Source organism: Euprymna scolopes, chromosome 14 (assembly GCF_053919585.1).
Source record: "Euprymna scolopes isolate OS-2025 chromosome 14, ASM5391958v1, whole genome shotgun sequence".
Taxonomy (NCBI): Eukaryota; Metazoa; Mollusca; class Cephalopoda; order Sepiida; family Sepiolidae; genus Euprymna; species Euprymna scolopes.
The window spans coordinates 110,613,716-110,635,611 of record NC_136495.1 but is presented as its reverse complement, the minus strand read 5'-3'; the positions used below and the strand labels follow the sequence as shown (position 1 = coordinate 110,635,611).

Here is a 21,896-nt window from a genome sequence, read left to right as displayed (position 1 = left end):
CGAATAAAATTTAATTTTCTTTTATTAAGATAAATTATAGAATCATTTGCATTCATCATTTTATCTTATAAATATCAAAAGAGTTATAATTTTAATGGATGATCATAAAAACAGCAATGAAATTAACGCTTGCCAACAATATAAAATTTTTAAAAAAATTATTTGCATATGATTTAAATTCTAATGTTAGAAATGCATGAGATGGTATCACAAAATTCTTTGACAAACTTTAAATTCATACGTAAACACATATATAGGGTCATGGACGTGTGTCAAAAGCAGAGATACGTCATTGAATTCCAGGCAAAAGTGTGTTGAGAATGGTGGTGACCAAGTAGAAAAATAAATAAATGCTGGAGCGTAGAAGGTCGCTAGTTTTAATGGTAACACTTCCGTCTTCGTAGCTCTTCAACTTTTTAAGTTGAAATAAAACCGGTAGGGGGCTTTACTTTTGGAACGACACTTGTCTGACAAAGTGTTCTCCGGATGCACAGCTACTATTCATTAATGGCCAAAGGTGATTGATGAATGGTGGTGTCGCTTTAGAAATATAAATTCTCGAGCACAAAAGTTGATAGTTTTAATGGTACCATCGTCTTCCAAAAAGGAAATGCAGGGTTTCTTTAACACGAGTCGAGAAAGTAAAGTCAGTGTTGAGTAAAGCATCTTCATCTAAGGATGAAGAAACCACTATAAATCACAGAATCAGCTTAGGTTGTTGTCATTCTTCTTATACGGCATTCATAGGTGTCAAGGAATATTAAATTCACAGATGATCCCCAGTCACTTGTAATGTTTGGTGCATTTTTGGTCAGGATTGGTTGGTTGTTTTGTTTTACGGCATATCAACCCTTTTCGGGTTATTTAATGCCAAATCCAAAGATTTTGAAGAAAAAATTTTTTTAATAGAATATATGTGTTGTTTTCACGTCGGTTTCTATTTAACCCATAGTTGGGACCCTAACAGGTACTACCACTCTGGGTCAGAGTGGACCTGGGAGCAATAGTAATTAAAGGGTGGCTCCACACTCCCCAAAGCCCACAAGCTGGGGCCTCACCACTGGATATAGTTTAAGGTCATATTCAGGACCCCCATTGAGGGACTTTTACCCTCTGCAGGGGGGCAGTCGGCGTATTCTAATGCCCCACAGACAGCCTGATCTGATAGCACCAGATGCCTTAACAGGTATTTATATCACTCCAGGATAAGGGTTAATAAGTGTTAGGTATAGAGCGAGACATGATCAGTAATGGTGGAACTAGGGTAGGGCTTGATTATTTAAGAGCACGGTTAAACAGGAACTTATTTACATTAAATTTGAAAATGACCATGCTGCTGGAAACAGCCTCACGGTATTGTGTTCCAGACAGACAGTTCTAAGAAAGAAACTCTGTTCATGGAATTTTTAATTAGTTTTAGGTACAGATAGAGAGTAAAGGAAATTGTAGGCAGTTGTTGTAACTAGAGGAGTTTTTGTTGCAAATGTTTTACAGAAGGGAGGGAACCATAAATTTACAGAAGGGAGGGAACCATAAATTTACAGAAAGGAGAGAACCATAAATTGAAGCTCAGTCGAGCACCTACCATAAAAGTGATTATAGAGCAAAGACAGACTCGCAACGTCTCTTCTGTGAGAAAGCAGAAGTAAGGAAGTGAAAAGGTCCTTGCCCACTAGATTTCGAAGACGGTTTTATACTCTGTCAAGGCAGGAAAGGATACTCTTAGGAGTTCCACTCCATTTTTTTTACTGTAACTGAACAACTGTAGTTTTATTTTATTTATTTATTTGCGGACTATTATCCTCATCTTTTATAGTTGTTGTTAACCGCAGCATAATAGGAATGCTGAATCTTACCTGTATTTTCAGTAATTACTATCTTCCATAGTCGTTGCATTTTATCACGTTTTGGCCAACTAATCCTCTGGCCAGCCTTGGGTAGGATTGAAACCGCTATCTTCAGACAATGCTCATCTGGAACTGTAGAGATTCAATATCTCTATTCACTGTGCCATAGGCCCAGGTTAGCATTGTCTGAAGATAGCAGTTTCAATCCTTGCTGGCCAACGGATTAGTTGGTCAAAACGTGGTGAGACGACAACCACTATGGAAGGCAGTAATTACTGAAGATACAGTTAAAGATTCAGCATTTCTATCCTATCGCAATTAATAACCTGATGAAGGCCAGAGGAATAGTTGGCTGAAACATCGTGAAACAACTAATAAAGAGGAGGATAATAGTTCGCAAATAAATTATACAAATCACTCATCTCAAAAGAATTCTAATAATTGGATAATATAAATTGCAGTTTTGTCAAGATCATTTTGATATCATCTCATCTAACATAAGTAGAAGTTTAAAAGAACAAAGATGTTAATATTAGTGAGACAAATTATTTGCTATGTTAGCAACAAAGAACAGTAATGTAGAATTCATTAGACAAACATTTTAAATGTTAAATATGAAAAATGAAATGAATAAAAATAAATTAAAAATTTAATTTAAAAAAAAAAAGTAAGCTAAACTGATATTTTTATTCTCTTTAAACAGATCTTCCATTTTCAAACGATTTCTTTTTGTTTATCATTTTTTTTTTCGCGGAGATGTAAAAATCTCTCTTGATGGTAGTCTGTCAAGACGTTAACTGGACAGTTTTTAAGTCTTTTCAAGTACAAGCACGCGGCTTATGTGGCAATGTTATAAGAAATAGGATAGCACTTTTTGGGGAAATATCGTTAAGTGAATATTTAAATTTTTTCCTTCAAATAGATATTTAAAGATATTGGGCAAGCTTTCAGCTAGAACGAACCCTTTTCAAGTGATTCTTTTTGTTCCTATTTACTTGCCTCCCCATGAGAGCATAGTTAGACACAAGGTTGGTTTTCAATGTGGGGAAAATCCAGTTCCCTAAAAAGGAGCACTCTGGATAGGAACAAAAATTAAAATTGTCTCAATCATGAAGGATTTCTCCTCCACTGATCTAGGACAGAAAAGATGAAGTATAACATCAGAACAGATACTGTGATCTTGGCCTGAAGGCCAAGAACATTTTTTTTTTCTTGGAGATGTAAAAAAAAAAAATCTTTCTTAATATCTTTAGATATCATATCTATTTAAAGAAGAAAGTATATCATTTTGGTTTTCTAAAAAAAAAATGAATAAATAAAAAATAAAAAATTCACGTAACAATATTTCCAAAGATGTGCAATCCTATTTCTTAAAAAGAAAACAGTATTTTATGGAAAAGAACAAAAAAAAAAAAAAAAAAAAAAAAAAATCAAGCTCCTTGAATATCTTAAAATACACAATTTGCCTTATAAGGCAGAGATTTTTTTGTGTGTGTGATTTTGATTTCAAAAGAAAATCAATCTATATGGGCTTTGAAAGAGAAAATGATGTGTGCAAAGGTTTCTTCTCGAAACAAAATCAAAATTTATTGCATCTTAATCACATTTGGCACATATATCCAGATACATCTCCGTGTTATTTAGATAAAAACTCACAATATGAACAAACTACACATCATAGTCAAGATTGTCTATTCTATGTGACTTCCGGTTTCTGTTGTCTATTTGCCTAGATAATTAGACATGGTCACTAGATTAAGAAAACCATTCTGAACACAAGAAAGGTTGTGGGGGAGGGCTTTCATATTATCTAAGAGAAAAATAATCAATCAGAAAGGACCATGTCTTGCTTGTCACTGTCATCCGATCTGCAGAGCAAAAACTAGAAGTAAAAAAAAGCAGACAATCTTGACTGTAATCAATAAAGTTAATATGAATTGGAGAGAAATTGTTTGTCTTTTCAATTTAGACCTCTTGATGCTTAATGTGGGTTAGTATTTAGCTCTAAACCAACTGAGAGTTAATGTTTTCTGGATTTATGCTAAATAAATAAATGAGCTATAGTAAAGAGTGTCTACTATTTTTGTCTTCCGGTTTACTTACTTGCCACTTATATATATATTATTCCTTAATTGGAATCCATTTTTTTTTTTTTTTTTTTTTTTTTTTGAGATGAGCATTATATATTATTTATTATTATATTACTTACCATTGTTGTCTCATGTGTGGAGCAGAAACCGGAAATCAAAAAGAGCAGATTTTGTCTATAACCCCCCCCCCCTCTATTTTTAAAAATTAATTTTCGTAAAAAATAAAAGTAATAATTCTGATAGGAAATTCTTTGATATTCAGTCAACACTATTTAAGCAAAACAAACAGAAATACACAGATGAGAAAATAATAGCATTTTGATCATACACATGAAAGGTGCATTATTATAATTTTTTATTTGAGTGGAAATTACAGTCAAAAGAGAAAGAGGTTATTTGTTTTATTTGGAATCTTCAGACTACTGTTCTCATCTTGAATGTTGTTTTCACAACTTTTCGGTCGATGTAATCGCCGACCTTTAAGTGCATCCTATTGAACTTGGGAATGTTTCTGTTGAACTCTGGAATTTGGACGGAACTTTGAATGGAATCCTTTGTTTACTTCACGGGAGTAACATGTTTTCATTCCGCAAGCCATGACTGGATAGAGGTCCTAAGTAATTTGCAATCATATTTTTTTCAGTCTGCAAGGAGCCATGCACAGTGGTTAGAGTACTTGGGAAAAACAATTGCAAAAGTGATATTCTCCTGAAGGTTGAGGGTTCAATCTTCAGTCTGGGCAACTGAAAAAAATACAAGTGCGAATTACTACCCTCATGAAGTAAATAAAGAGTTCTGTTCAAAATTCTGTCCAAATTCTCAAATATGACAGAAACATTTCACAAGATACACCCGAAGAAAGTTGGAGGTTACATCGACCGAAATATTGTGAAAATGACACTCGAGATGAGAAGAGTAGTTCAAAGATTCCAAATAATACGAATAACTAATCCTCATCTAAAAAATTCAGAAACGTAAGAGGAAGAGATGTGCGTGTATTATTTTTAACATAAAATGCAATCATCAAAGAATGAAGTGAAGGATTATGTTACCTGTGACGATGTGTTAGAATCAGAGCTCTTAAAGGTGTTTGACATTGTTAAGGTAGGTTTTGTTTTGTCTTTTCGATGAATCAACGATTGGCTTCGCTTTAGTTTTCCAGCTAAGAAAAAAAAAAAAAAAAAAAAAAAAGAAAGAAAAAAAAAACACATGTAAAAACTGAAAGAAAGAAGCAGCATAAAGGATTGCAATTAAAAGAGGGTTTTCACTTTTCAACCGACAAGCTAAGCATCACATATATATGAAAATAAAAAAGGGTTTACTTCATTCTCCCATAAAATTTGCTTTTTGTCCACCTCTCAAAAATCCCTATTTGATTAGACAAATCAACTCACCTTGACTAATCAACAATTTACCCCAGTGGATTAAATAAAGGATTCGGTTTGAAATTCTGTAAGATATTCCTTGATATTGACAATGATTTCTAAGTTTGACAAGATGCACCTGAAAAAGGTTGGATGCCATATCGGCTGAAACGTTGTGAGAATAATATCCAGTAGTAGTCTGAATAATCCAAATAAAATTGAATCGTTTTTAAAGTAGGAAAAAAATAATCAGGCTGTGTTCTCTCTTTATTTTCTACTAGCGGGGGTACCCGACGTTGCCCGAGTGTTTGTTTAAAAAATGTTATGGTAGGTAAGTAGGAAGGATCAAACCCGGAGTCATGAGTAAAAGTAGGAAAATAAAGTGTGAAAAAAAAAACACAAAAAAAAAACATCTGCAACGTTAACAGTTCGGCCACCAAGAAAAGTCCATTCCAGTTGTTTAGGAAAAAAAAACAAAAAAAACAAAAAAAAACGACTACGGTAGGTCGGCGTGAACGTGAAAATATAATGTGAATTGTCCAGCACGCTAACCACTACGCCACAGAGCACTGCAGCTTAGTTTAGTGATTTTAAATAACTTCACATGAAAGAACTACAAAGCCAAACCGGTGTTCTCTTCTCAACTGTTCCTTGTGAATGATCCCCAAACGGTGTTAAGTGGTGGCAGGGGAAGGAGGAATTTATTAGAGAGAAAATATTTTACCACTTCCATTGATCTTAACCGATTTTGGCCGTGACTTCTCAGCAGAAAAAGTATAGAAATCTAAGATTATCGAGGAATTTGAGAAATAATAAGCCTATAACACACCTCAGATATTGTTCTGCCGTTTGTGCATATTATATTTGCATGAAATATCTTGATTTTTAATCCTATTAAGGTCAAAATCAGACGGGAAAAATGAGTTCATTTTATTTATATAGAGAAGAGATAATCACCTGAAATCTATGGTCTATAGGTAGCCCTGTTTTTCTGTTTTTTTTTTTTGGGGGGGGGGCTCTTAGTCCTCTACGTGGGGTTGCAGTCAGCAAATTCTAAGCTGAACTGGCAATACATTGATTCAAACTATTACATTTATTAAAAGGGATGGTGGAGAATAGCACGCACTCATTTCTACACAAATAAATTTTTGTTTACCTTTCATTTAATGATATGTTTTATTGTTTAGTCCTTGCATCCCTTAATCGATGTTTCTGACAAAGAGGAAAGAATTGCTGTTTTTCTGGGTCATAATCTATTCCATCTAGCACTTATCATTGGCAAGTTTTTAACCTTGAAGTGGCATTTTTTTTTTTGTTGTGAAAACTGCAATTCAGAAAAGAAACTTACCAACACTTATGACCAAATGGTGCAAATAACTTTTTTGCAACTTTTTTTTTTGTAAGATTCGATTTCATAAGATTTAACAGTTTTTATTAAAAAAAAAAAAATAATTCAATCATATTTGGAAATAATTTCAGATCCAGATCAAAATCTAAGAATATTTGAAAGAATTGTGAAATACAATATATTCTCATATTTCTTTTTTCTTAAGTGCAAGACATTATAAAAAAAATGGAAATAATGGTGACACACAGAAATAAACAAAATGAAAGCGAGCAGAAATAAAGAAAAAAGGGAAAGGGAGAGAAAGAATATAGACTTACCAACACTTGTGGCCAAATGGCGTAAAGAACCAGTGTAGTTTTTCTTTTGTAATGGTGCTAACGCTTCAAATTTGCTTTCCACATGGAATGTTAAGCGAACTTCCAATTCTCCTTGCTCTGTAATGATGCCAGTCTTTTTGGATTTGGATTGTAAAGGAATCCACCTGCAATTATTAGCAAATAAAGTTTGCTTATGCAAATAAGTTTGAAGCATCTGAGAGACAAGTAAGATTAATTTTCATGAGACATTTAAGAGGAATTTGCTGTTGTACTGCTAAGTGTTGAAGCATTATGTTGAACAAAGATGGCGGCAGTAAATCAAATCGGCGAAGAATCAATGCAGTCACAATTTCAAGTGTTGAGTAATCCCTAGTAACAACAGGGAAGAATCCCTTTAGCAGTGCTCTATCAGAAGCTTGGTATTAGTGGGATTTTAGATACCTTGTGCACTTGGAATCTCAGGTAGTTAGACCTCTACAGCATGCCACCTAAAAACTGGACGATGGGTTTATTTTTGGCAGCTTTGTAGCAATCGCGTTTCCTTATTTTGTCCTTTAGTCCTCATATTCCACAAGTAATGCTTCTGGAAAAGGGGGAAGAGTTGCTGTTTTCTGAATCATAATCTATCCATCTAACATCTTGGCTAACTTTTAACTTTAAAATGTTTTTTAGTGCCTTACATTAAGAGGCTTCATACAATTTCCATAAAAAAGAAAAATCAAACTCACTGACATGCATGGATACCAAAGTTAGGAGGGTGTGCGGAAGATCAAAGAAAACCTGGTTTGAGTGCTTACAAAATTACTTGAATGTTTGCAACATGATTGGTGTTCCTCTTTACTTGCTTCCCCACGAGAGCAGAATTAGACACAAGATCGGTTTTTAATGTAGGAAAAATCCAGCTCCCCAAAAAGGGGCACTCTGGATAGGAACAAAAATTAAAATGGTCTCAGTCATGAAGGGTTTCTCCTCCACTAACTGAGGACAAAAAAGATGAAGTGTAGCATGAGAACAGATACTACACTGTGATCTTGTTTATTTAGTTTGTTGTTCGAAAAAAAATACAATTAATGTTAAACAAAAAATGCAAAAATTACAAACAAGAAACTTAGGCATGAAGCCCTTAAGAAATTTGGGGGCGGGGGACGGGTGCAGGGTCTTTCTAAAAAATCTATAGAACTTTGAAGAATACTCTTGGCTGCTGCCATTCACCATAATACCACATTCACACCATGGAATTAATTAATTCCCCAAGCGTTTTTATAAAAATTATGTGTGTGTGTGTGTGTATCCAATTTTTTTATGTTTTTGTGGTCGGATTTCAAATTACAGATTTATCTAATCATGGAGCTGTTATAATGCTGCAGTCGGGCAAGAGAGGAGTGGGTCATGGCCCAGCATTCACTACCATGTAATGTTCTGATCGTTCTACTGCTTGAGAAAGTATCCTCTATCTGTACAAGAGTCAAATATGTCTTAAGATGGAGTACTATTGCTACATCTAGGCTAGAGTTCCTAAGGGTACTCTTCCCTGTCTTTCAAATTTAGTTTGTTTTTTTTTTTTTTTTTACACAGTGATCACCACTTATCAAGGCTCAGAAGCCACTCAGGGATAAGGGTTATTGCAAGTACATTACGTTAGTGTGGAGATTTAATGAAGTGTTTACTTAAGGGGGCGGTTCATTAGGAATTTGTCAACGTTGGACTTGAAGACATCCAAGTTGTAGTCCGGTGGGAAGCAGGCAGACGGAACAGAGTTCCACAGGCGTGCAGTTCTAAGAAAGAAGCTTTGTTCATGGAATCCACGTTTTGATTAAGGCACAGATAAAGAGTGGGGGAAATTTTTCACAGTGGATTCAGCTAGACGGGTGTTTTTTTGTGAAAGATTGGCGAGGGGGGACCAGAGATTGGAGTTCAGACGAGCACCTGCCATGAAAATAACGATAAAACAAGGATAGGCTCGCAACGTCTCTTCTGTGGGAGAGAGGTTGCAGGGTAGAGAAAAGGGCATCCCCCACTAAGCCACGAAGTCTATTTTGTACTCTGTCAAGGCAGGATAGGCTGTTTTTAGCAGCTCCTGCCCAGATATGGCAACAGTATTCCATCCTTGGACGTACTTGGCTTTTATATAGATAGATAGTATAGTGATTTCTAGGAAATAAACTTTATAAATAAAATAAATAAAAATAAAAATTTAGTGGGCGAGAACCTTTTCACCTCCCTTACTTCCTCTTTCTTACAGAAGAGACATTACAAGTCTGTCTCTGCTCCATCATTACTTTTATGGTAGATGCTCGACTGAGCCCCAATCTATGGTCTCTTCCTGTAAAACGTTCACAACAAATACTTGTCTAGCTACAACAATTGTCAAAAAATTTTCTCGCTCTCTATCTGTGCCTTAAGCTAAATGAAAATTCCATGATCAGAGTTTATTTCCTAGAACTCACTATACTGTGTGACTACTTACCGACTGACTATAACATGATCATCTTCAAGTCCAATGTGAATAAGCTCCTGCTTAGTCGTATTCCTAAATGATTTAGCCCGACTCAAATTCCACTCTGACTGATCATGTTGTCTCACTATCTACCTAACACTTATTAATCCTTATCCTTGAGTGCCCTCCAGGTCTTGATAAGCGGTGACCCCAAGTAAAACAAAAAAAAAGCTACTATATAGGATGTAGAAAGTAACAGCACCTGATGTTACCAAAATATGTAAACATAAGTGCATTAAGACTTAAATGTCAGTTTAATAATGTTTTTCCACACATATACAGGGTGAAATGATAAAATTTTTGCCCTAGAAAAGACCACATGATTCCATTTCCGTTTAATAAAAACTGGTTTTCTGTTTTTGTTGCAGACCATCTACTAGTTGGCAAGTTGTGCACAAATCTCAAGAGTGATAGGAGCCTTCTATCATGTCTGAAAGTTACACAATGTTCAACGAGCAAGATCAAAGATGCGTCGCTGTACAAATGCGCTCTACCAATCCAAGTTATGACAATAGGACCATTGCCAGCACCCTCAAAATGCAAATCCGGATGGTTCAACGAGTGAGGGCACAGCTCAACAAAGTTTCTGGCCACAGTTATGATCTTAAGTGTAGTTTTAAGTAAGAGCCATATCATGCCACCTCACATCTTCGAAGTCGGCTTGAAAGTCAACACTAAAGTGTATCTGGATCTGCTGAAGAGTGTGGTGATCACCTAGTGCAATCAGGTGACTGCTGGTAGGTGCTGGGTGAGGCAGCAGGACTTGGCGATGGCCCACAAGTTCAAAGAGACCCAAGCTTGGCTTCAAAAGGAGTGCTACAACACTGTACCCCTCTCTCACTGCCCTCCCCTCTCCTCTCCAACCTGAACCAAGGCTACCGAGAGAGTAGGCCAATGAACATGACAGGATGATGTCATTACCAGATAAATATGTAGGTAAAGAAAGTTTCCGGTGTTCAACCATGTGGCCATAAAAACTATTTTTCGTTGCCTTAGATTGTGCATGTTTTTTATTCTCCTAAAGAGAAAAAAACAATTCTCCATTTGGATAATTATAATAATTGCACATTGGGATAATTTTAATCTAACAAGATATAACAGTAAGTAGATTGTTTTTGAATTTTATATCTATTGAAGGAAGTTGAATATTTCATTTTATTTATTTTTTTAAACTGCAAAACAAACAATTTTTATATGGGAATATTTTTCAGCCCGTTTTTTTAATAATAAATAAAACTTCTCATTGAGTATTTCCAAATATTTTAAAGTTAGAAGCATTTTTCATGAGTTTTTTTTTTATAAAATAAAAAGATCGATGAATATTTCAGTACCAGGCGTAATTTATTTCTTTGAAATATATTTAAGACTTAAATTTTTGTTTGTGTTATAAAGGGAAATAAGAGTTATCTCCCTTGTATTAAAAAGGCAAGACTTTTCAAGGTGGCTGACACAGCATTTCACATAATCTGTTGCTTTAAAGTTTTACTATTTCTCTGTTTAAAAAAATAAATAATTTGGTGCTAAAACGATGTCTTCTTGTAATTCCCACATTTAACAACCAGTTATATTCCGTGATGACATAACAGAGTTGGGGACGAGGATGAGATGAACCTGAATTAAAAAAAGACATCAAGCCAATACTAATTCGATACTGCTTCCGACATAACTCGGATTTCACAGTCAACATGGGAGTTATTAGGAAAACCAATGCTTAAAAATACTAAGCATGTTGCTTGCAGTGCATCTGGAAACAAAATACAACTAACTCATGAGTTAACATGCAATGTCTCTTTCAAAGAAAAAGATGTTTCAGGGGTATGCTATGTTTCTGATTCATCAATCCTGAATCTTCTTGGGTTGGATTTCATCGAGGAATTTGATCTTTTCAATGTTCCACTTAACACAATTTTCAATTCTTTCAATGTTAATGCTGCAACATTCTTAAAACAAAGTTGAGTAACGTTTTTCAAGCAGGTCTTGCATGCTGTACGAAAGTAAAAGCAACTTTAAAACTAAAGTCTGATGCAAAGCCAGTTTTTAGACCAAAGCAGCTTGTACCATACGCAGCTTTAACTCCAGTGGAAAAAGAATTGGACCGCCTTCAACAAGCTGGAGTAATCCAACCTACAAATTACTCATCCTGGGCAGCACCTATTGTTATTGGAAAGAAGGTTAATGGCAAGGTACGTCTGTGTGAGGATTTGTCCACAGGATGCACTGGAAACACACCAGTATCCACTACCTGTACCAGATGATTTGTTCTCAAAACTCAACGGTGGAACTTGTTTTGCAAAACTAGACCTTGCAGATGCATATTTACAAATGAAAGTTGAAGAAGATGCATATTTACAAATGGAAGTTGAAGAAGATGCATATTTATAAATAGAAGTTGAAGATTCCAAAAATCTTCTCACTATCAACACCCACATTCACTCATCTTCTGTTTGGGGTCAAGTCAGCCCCGGCTATATTCCAGCAAATCATGAATGTAATGCTCACAGGATTGCCAGGAGTTTCTGCCTACATTGATGACATCATCATTACAGGCACATCTCAAGAGGAACTTCTGCATCACTTGACTTCTGTGCTGGATCGAATTCAAAAATATGGATTCCACTTAAGACCTGACAAATACAAATTTTTCCAAACTTTGGATTTTTATTTGACAAAAATGGTCAAAAACCAGATCCAGATAACATTCAAGCCATAAAACACATGCCACCCTCAAGGGATGTTTCAACACTACGATCCTTTCTGGGCCTTGTAAGCCATTATGGTTCCTTTTTACCTGAATTGCACAAATTACTTGGACCTCTTAATCATCTTTTACAAAAAGATACTAAATGGAACTGGTCAAGTACATGCAAAGAATCATTTGAAAAAATAAAATTACTTCTTCACTCAGACCTATTACTTACACACTATGATCCATCATTAGACATTGCTGTTGTGACGGATGCTTCAGACTGTAGAGTTGGAGCAGTAATATCACATATTTTTCCTGATGGAAGTGAAAAAGCCATTGCACATGCATCAAAATCATTGACACCCACTGAATAAAAATACAGCCAAATTGAGAAAGAGGCTCTAGCGATTATATATGCTGTAAAAAGATTTCACAAAATGCTATATGACCGTCATTTTAATCTGATCACATACCACAAGCCTCTAACAAGTATTTTTAGTTCAAAGAAAGGAATTCCTGTTTATACAGCAAACCGCTTACAAAGATGGGAAACTATGCTGTTGAATTATGATTTCTCCATAAAATACTAACCAGACAGCAAAATTGGCCAAGCAGATGCGTTATCCAGACTCATATCTTCATCAAAAAGCTGTAGAAGACAGTGTCATCACTGCTATATCTGTAGAACCAGAAGTTGTCTCTGGACTTGCTTCCACAGTGCAGGCACTATCGGTCACATCAAAGATGATCCAGGAGGCTACAGCCGCAGACCCACTACTAAAAAAGTTCTGCCCTTCCACTATCAGCTGGCCTAATATGTGTACTGATCAGCAACTTCAACCATTTTTTCAGTGAAGATCTTCTTTGTCTGAAACTAATGGAATTTTTCTTTTTGCTGAATGTAGTGTTGTTCCATTTAATCTTCAAAATAGAGTCCTCAGACAATTTCACCAGGGACATCAAGGAATTAATCGGATGAAAGCCTTGATCCGTGGTTATGTATATTGGCCAAGTACAAACAAACAATTAGAGGAACCTTTCAGGAGTTGCTCCAAATGTCAACTAGTTGCAAAGTCCCCCCCGAAAAACTACATTACATTTATGGCCAACTCCAGAAATTCCTTGGTCACGACTGCACATTGATTTTGCAGGACCAATAAATGGACAAAATTATCTTGTGCTAGTTGATTCTTACAGCAAATGGCCAGAAGTCTTTCAGATGAGCCACATCTCATCAAAAGAAACCATAAGAAAACTACAGGAAATCTTCAGCAGATTGGGAGTGCCCAAAGCATTAGTTTCAGATAACGGTATTGCTTTTACTTCAGCAGAATTCACGGACTTCTGTAAACAAAACAGCATTCAGCACCTGAGATCTCCACCTTTCCATCCTAAATCAAATGGACGAGCAGAACGGTTTGTGGACACTTTCAAAAGAGCACTCTTGAAATTAAAAGAGGAAGGAACTACTCAAGAGACAATGCAAATATTTTTAAGTAGCTACAGAGCTACCCCAAATCCAAATTGCCCAAATGGAAAGTTTCTTGCTGGAGCACTTATGAATAGGAAACTACGTTTGCCAATTGATGCTATTCGCCCATCAACAACTAAATTTTATAGAAGAAACAAAATGATGGAAAACCAGTTTAATTGTCATCATGGAGCAAAACCCCGTAAATTCCTTCCAGGACAACCTGTATTGGTTAAAGACTACCGTAATAGCAGAGAAAAATGGACACATGGTCGCATAATATGCCGTTCTGGCAATGTCATCTATAATGTAGATGTACAATCATCTATTTGGGTTAGCCATGCGAATCAGCTTCGTCAGTCATCCCTTCCAGAGCGATGTTCAAATGATGCAGCCGTCCCTTTACATGTGTTACTGGGCACACTTGAATTACCCCAAAATGTTCCAGTTATAAATAATAAACAAAGCAAGTCTCATATCAAAGTCCCAACAAGAAGAACCCAGCGAATTTGTAAGCCAATGCCAACCTTACAATAAAAAATAAAACCTCTTACAAGGATCACATTTCAAAGGGGAAGTGTTATAAAGGGAAATAACCGAAAAGAGTTATCTCCCCTGGATGGGAAGGGGGAAGATTTTTCAAGATGGCTGACACAGCATTTCACATAATCTGTTGCTCTAACGTGTTACAATTTTTCTAAAAATAAATAATTTGGTGTCAAAACGATGTCTTCTTGTAATTCTCACATTTAACAACCAGTTATATTCCGTGACAATATAACAGTTTGTTTGTTTTATAATATTTTATCGGGGGGGGGGGCTTTCTATCTAACTATTCTGCACTTTCACCTAACAATCTAATGAAAAAAAAAATAGATACCATAAAATTTTACTTGAAAATCCTATGTAAAATATAGCACAGTGCATACACTGCACAAGCACCATTATTATTATTATTATTATAGCAACAACAACAATTAAAAAAAAAGGTACTTCATGGAGAACATGGACCCTGCATAAACAGATTTTAATTTAATGGTTGCTCCCTAAAAAGCGCATGCACAAAAGGTTTTCATTCGTTTATTTAATCATGAAAACTTTTTTGAAGGTAATATTTGAGGCAAAAAAAGGCCAAAAGCATTATTTGAATATGCATGAAAAAATAAATGTAACAAAAAATAAAAATATTAGTGTGGAAAATATAATAATAAAAATAAATTAAAATAAAATGAAAATGACATAAAAACAAGCATAAAATAAAAGTATGAATCAAATTTAATAAATAAAATAAATAAGAAAAATAAAATACACGCTTGATTACAAAAAAAGCGTATGAGATATATACGAAGAAAATGAAAGAAAATCTCAAGGAGCAGCCATTAAATTAAAACCCATTTACGCAGGGTTCATGTTCCTCGTGAAGTGCCAAAAAACACTGTAGATGACATCGACTGGCGCCACATCAACTAGTTCTGAAGAGTCAGAGTATGGAAAGTTCGAGGTGGGAGAGTATTAACCAGATCTCCACTGGAAGTGTGCAGTTCAAATCTGGTACCTTGGAGAGGCATTTTATTACCCAAACCCCAGGAAACACCAATGGCCGATACCAACAAGAAATCAATGGCAAACGGCTGTTGCGATAACGTGCAATTATCTGCAGGAGTGGTCAAGAGGTGGAAAACACTCGAAATCTGTGGAGACTTGTTGTCACTTGGTCTCCAGAAAATACCACAGGTTACTGCGAGCGATCACTGATGATGGCCAGCGACACAACTATTAGTGAGTGAAATAATAATAATAATAATGTCCCCTACCAAATTCACCACCACCCTGATTTAATATCGTAGATGTTTACTATATTTTCTTAGTTTTAGGATTTTTTAGGATTCCATTTTGATGAAAAACATTGAAAAAAATGGACATAGAAGAACAGAAAACCAAAATTTTAAATATAAATTCTGTATTAAAAGTAATAGTTATTTAAATATTTCAACATATAATCTTGTGGTAAATCCAGCCCACTAATAAGGGGCACTCTGGATAGGAACAAAAATAAAAATTGTCTCAGTCATGAAGGATTTCTCCTACACCGACCAGGACAGAAAAGGTGAATTGTAGCATCAGAACAGATACTACACTGCGATCTTGTCCCGAAGGCCAAGAATTGTTTGTGTTTTGTTTCTTTAACTGCGTGTTCTCTAAATTCATAATTCAGTTTTATCAGTATTAGATTGTATATTGCTTTAAAATTACGTAATTTTACATAGATAATATTTATATTTTAATTGAATAAAGTTCAGTTTCATTATTAATCGAATTAGGTTCCTTTCTTTTCTTTTTTAACATGTTTTAATGTTCTTTTTAAAAATGCCCTCATATAGTATCGAGAGTGATAGTTTGACAAATCTTACCTACATTGCCTGCAGGCATTTTTCAGTTAACAGGCCTTCTATATCTTGGTGGCCGTGCCTGAACCCACTGGACTACTTTGTTTGGTCATATGTTGAGAACATAATCAACATAACGCCCCACAAGTAACACCAAAGCCAGCCTGATCGCCTCCATCTGCTGAATATTTGCCAAACTCCCGCTAGCACTTGTGGAAAAGGCATGCTCCCTGTTGCAATATTTTGGAACAAGAATGGGGTATGATCCCACACAGTCAGACGATTCTATTTATAAACGATGCTGCTAGGAACTGACGAATCAAATTAATTCACGTTCTGCTACCAACCAATCAGAAACCAGAATTGCTTCATAAATATTAAACTTTTTCTGGAGCAATTTCACATGTTTTTTTCCGGCTCGACACGGTAAGAATATTTTGCTCTGTGGAACTGTATACTGTAAACAAGTCACCTCTCAGGACTTGTGTGGAACAACGAACTATCGGAAACTGTTCTGTCTACTGCAAACCAGTCACCTCTCAAGACTTGTTTAGAACAACGAACCATCTGAAACGTTTCTGAAACTAAACATGGCTTACACTTCTAGTTCCGGACCCGTATCGAGGCGGTGATTGAAGCTGAAGGGGGCTACATTGAATAGATATCAGCTTTACTACAGAATCAAGTTACTAGAATTTATTTTTTTTTCAATAAAAGTTTTAAAATAAAGCTGTAGTGTTGTTTTCTTTTTTGGCGACAAATTTATCGTTCCTCCCTGTATAATAGTAGTCCAGTTTTGTTAATATATCAAAGCAAATAGGCTCATTAATATTTATTCATATTGTTTGCTATGGTTGATTTGTTTTAAGACGTCTCAACCCTTTTTGTGTTATTTAATGCCAAATCTGATCATTTTGGTAAATGCTTCAAGTTCTTTTTATATCTATAGAAATAAAGCAGTAAATGTATACATATATATGTGTGTATGTGTTTAACCGATAAATTCTTAAACTACTGGTCACATAACACTGAAATTAACAAGAAAATAGTAATCATACACCAAGGACGGTTTATAACAAGCAAAATCTTTGTTTGGATGAACGAATAATGTGTACAAAAATATGTTTCTAAGTTGAACTGCAAACTATGCGTTTCAACTTGCTGACATATTTCTGTTACTTTTGTGTGTGTACAAATTCATTCATAGTTTGAAGTGGTTTAATTTTGAATCTTTCTTATCTTGGCGATAGCTCAAATAGTAGGCAATGTGGCTGGAGCACTGAATACTTTGGTTTCAATTTTAGCTGATGGCAACCACACCAATTTTTTTTTTTTACTTTTGAAATCAGTACAGTATATGAGGTAAAATGTAATATTCAATAGAGAATCGACTCTTTAATGTAAATATGAAATCTGCATGAATCAAAATATATTTAAGTGTATTTTATGACCAGGCAAGGTTGTGCACCTCCTGCTAATCTTTAAATATTTATATATAGTGTTTTTTTTTTTTTTTTTAGGAAATTTGTTTTTATTTTAGACTTTGCATAACATCAATGTTTGGTGCATTTTGGTTAGGAAGTCAGTATCTCCGGACAGCCTGATTTGGTAAAATAAATATGAGGGAGGGGAGAGGGTGATAGGATGTGAAAGGGGAGACGGAGGAGTGTTTCAGATGTTTGTTTTGGTTACACATAGACAGAAAATGTCCATTATCGAATTTTTGGAATCTAAATGATCAATTTAAAATCAAACTTAGTGCTTCCATATAAAAATGCATAGGAATAAACAGAAAGGCATAAACTAAGCAATAAATAAATAAATAAATAAAAAATAAAAAAAATAAATAAAAGAAGGTTACTGAGTTTTTGGTTGGTCAAAATTCTTATAGTCTTGCAAGGGTACGATGGCATAACCGAGAGATTCATCAGAAATTTTTCCACGATGAAATAAATTCACTTTGACTTCTGCATCCATGCTGGGGATTAAACTGAAAAATGGAAGAAAATTTAATGATACAAAAAATAATTATGAAAGGAAGCAAAATTAAAACACTAACACATAAAAGCAGGTTAATTTTAGAAAAATGTTTGATGTTTCAATTAACTTTAGGTGGAGGTAGGAGGACGTAAGGGGGGAGCGTGATAGTAAAGAAGAGAGAGAGAGAGAGAGAAAGAGAGAGGGTGGTAGGGAGAGCGGTTTCTTATGACATCACAATGTAAACCTGTGTTTCAACAAGACCAGTTTTATATATTTCCAAAACTTTATGAAATTATTTTGGAAATTCAAAAAAGTTTTCATATATATTTAAATAAATTTTTTTTTTTTTTAAATAAGTAATTGCTTATCAAGGCTCAGCAGGCCACACAAGGATAAGGGTTATTGAGTTTGACAGGTAAATGATGAAAAAAGGGTTAGTAACAGTGGTGGCAATCAGTCAAAAATTGACTATCTAAGGACAGTTAAACAAGAATTTGTTTATATTGAACTTGGAAACGGTAATGTTATATTATTTTTTTAGAATCCTTTAAGATGAGGCTTCATAATTTGTGTATTCATTTTTTGCAGACTGCATCTGCATTGTTGTTTCACTGTGTTTCGGCCAACTCATCCTCTGGACTTCTTCAGGTGGTTGAGTCTCTACGATTCTAGGGGAGCATTGTCTGAAGATAGCGGTTTCAATCCTTCCCAAAGCAGGCCAAAGGATGAGTTGGCCAAAACGTGGTGAGATAACAACAACTATGGAAGGTAGTAATTACTTGGGACACAGTTACAAGACTCTGCATTCCTATCCCATCATAGTTAACCACCTGAAAAAGGCCAAAGGATGAGTTGGCAAAAATTTGATGAAACAACAACTATGAAGATAAGGATAAGTAAAAAAAAAAATGAATAGACCAGTAATGTTATAGTCTGATGGGAAGCAGTGCCATGAAATTGTGTTCCACGGACGGGCACTTTTTGAAAATAAACTTTGCTCACAGTTTTAATAAAAGCATAGATAAAATACGGTATAATCACATTGACACATTAGTTCCCATTAGATCACTGAAGTTAAGCAATGTTGAGCCTGGTCAGTACTAAAATGGGTGACCATTTAGGAATACCAGGTGCTGTATGTGCTCTCTGCTTATCTCTGTATTGTTTCCGGTCATCTTGGACTTCTCCTTGCCACTGGACTCTTTATTTTTGCCATTAATATTATTTTCATTGCCATCGATTTTTTCCTAATGAGATAATAGCTGAAAGAGCTCTAGAGAGATTTCTGCTAATGTTCAAATATATATCTATAAAAGTGAACGTGCCTGTGTATGTGTACATTTCCCTACGCAATAACTCTGTCAATTTTAAGTCTACAGACTCGAAATTTGATATACAGTGTACTGAGATTTGGGAAAATCTTGGTAATCAGTTTTCGGCCAGAAATTTGGCTGTTAAGGGGTCAAAGTTCAACGATTTAACCTTTGAGAACTCTACCAAACTCCTCTGCCAATTTTGGGTATAAACAATTGAAATTTTAGATATAGGTTCCTTGGACATGGATCCAACTTAATAACTGGATTTGAGCCTAAAACAATAAATGTTAAGGGGTCATAATAGGGGTCAAAGTTTTTAAAAATTTGACTTCTGTGGTGTCTACCAAATTACTCAGACAATTTCTGGTCTAAACATTTGCAATTTTACATAAAAGGTATTCAGAGATTGGGCAAGCTTTTTAATTGGTTTGGGTAAAAAATTTTAGCTATCAATATATAAATGTATGTATGTATAATTGCATGTCTGCCTAAAACTTTTGACAGAGGCGATGGATTTTCAAAAGATCAGTATCGTTTTGAAGCTCGACCATTCAGATGAAAAATTGGCTAAAAACATTAATTTCTTCACTTTCAACTGGGCACTTTTCTACAGGGAGGGGTTGCTTTTTTTTTTATTCTCGAAAGTTATCTCCTCTTTTCGATTGTCTAGCCTTAATTAAAACCTACGTCACTCGTGGTTTGACGGTGGTTGTAACAGCAAAGACGTCACGTTTTTTTCCCATTCTTTTCCTCCTCCACGGTACAAGTTTGAGCCTGCCTTCCTACTACCACTTTTTTTTTTTTTTTTGCTCAACATACACCTCCAAACACCCCGGCAATGCCGGGCTAAAATGCTAGTATATATATATATATATATATATATATATATATACACACTAGAACCCCAGGATACAGTGTCCACAGGATACATGTTTTTCTGGCCCCTAGTTACAGTATTTGCCCCGCCTTATGGCGTTATTTATAATGTTATTTGATTATATACATGTTTATTATATACTCTACTGAATTTTATTACTAATTTTTAATATGTACTGTATAAAGTTTTGCCTAGGCCTTGCCATACAGTAATTTCACTTTATGATCCCAATCCCAGAATGGATTAATGCCGTATCCTGGGGTTCTACTCTCTCTCTCTCTATATATATATATAGAGAGAGAGAGAGACACACACAAGTGGCCTTGTCAGAGTGTGCAAAAAGTCTCTACCAAACCCATCTCAGAATATTTGGTCTAAAGAGTTGAAATTGGATATACAGAGTATCTGAACCTGTAGCACACATTCAATTTGGTTTTTAGCCTGTTAAAATTGCTGCAAATAGGTCCAAATCGAAAATAAAACCGCTAAACATGACAGGGTAAGTCAAATAAAAACATTGCTCCTGCTGTTACTTTAGAGCATGCCAAAAAATTAAAAAGTTCATAGCTCAAAGTCACTTAATTTTTAACCTCTCATATCCATCTGTTAGTAGCTCAGACAGTAATGACGCTGGAGATAAATAATGACTAAGGTTAGAGCGCTAAACATCCTGGTCTTGATTCTAGCAGATGATACCCAAGTCATATTTTTTTTTTTAATACTTCTACAATAATTTCTATATATTGGATAAAAATCAATAGAGAATTGGTTCTATAATAATAAATGAGAAATAAGAAATCTGCATGAATTAAAACATATTTATTTTATGACCAGGCAACACCCGGTGGTCTGCTAGTCGTTCTACAAAAAAGACATTGAATTGTTAGAGAAGCGTAAGAATTAGTGTATATCACACTAGAAGGAGATTGTGTTGATGAATAAAGTTGGATTTTACTCAAAAGATTTTGTTTTACAACTTAAGCATGGGAATTATTCAGGGATACGTTAGAAATAGAACATTTCATACTTACAGATCGCATTCTTCAAACCATTCCGGATTTCGAGCCTTTTTAATGGTGGTCGTTTGATATTTCTCCTTCCCTAACTGTATCGTTGCAAAGACGTCATTATTACCTGGAGAAAATAATATGAAAAAAAAAAGAAATTATATAACGTGTGCATTTATATTAGAGAGAGGAAGGCCTCGACATTATCTGGAAGACGGAATGAAATAACCCACAAGTGAAAAAAAAAAAAAAAAAAAAAAAGAAACAGACAATAAACATGATTATATACACATTTACAAGTGAATTAACTAAGAGGAAGGCCCTGAAACGGCCCATATTCTCTCCTGATAACCCAACTGGAAGCCGAAATGGAATACTTCATAAGTTAAAACAGCTGAAAAACCTGATTATATACAAGCCTCCAAGGTAAGCTGTTTTTTTTTTCAAAACAATATCTTCTGTTGTCTGCTCGGTTCATGGAAAGTTTCTGTTATTGTTCCAGTAGTAATTTTATTCTATAGTAAAGCTATATTCTATTATACTAAAGCTAATTTAATCAATGTTTATTTCCCTAAGGCTTTTCTTTTAAGGAAAATAAAAATGCATGTTCAAATATTACTCAGTTTAGAGATTGAGCTCATAAGCATCATCATTCGGTTTTGTTATTTTGGATGTCATGTGAATATCCCAAGCTTTGTCAGCAGGCAAC

At 35.0% G+C, this 21,896-nt stretch overlaps 1 protein-coding gene and 1 pseudogene across 4 annotated transcripts in view; one reads left to right on the top strand and one right to left on the bottom strand.

The window, feature by feature from the left end:
• Window positions 1–21,896, bottom strand: part of LOC145293214 (rab11 family-interacting protein 1-like) — a 228,063-nt gene that overhangs the window by 46,397 nt on the left and 159,770 nt on the right. For all 4 annotated transcript variants that reach the window (XM_080139750.1, XM_080139749.1, XM_080139751.1 and 1 more), the window contains exons 3-6: window positions 21,212–21,314; window positions 17,869–17,997; window positions 6,967–7,130; window positions 4,990–5,099 (exon numbers count right to left, since the gene is read on the bottom strand). In XM_080139750.1, the coding sequence (XP_079995876.1) occupies window positions 4,990–5,099; window positions 6,967–7,130; window positions 17,869–17,997; window positions 21,212–21,314 (506 nt within the window). The remainder of the gene's footprint in view (window positions 1–4,989; window positions 5,100–6,966; window positions 7,131–17,868; window positions 17,998–21,211; window positions 21,315–21,896) is intronic.
• LOC145293592 (5S ribosomal RNA) lies at window positions 19,012–19,129 on the top strand (annotated as a pseudogene).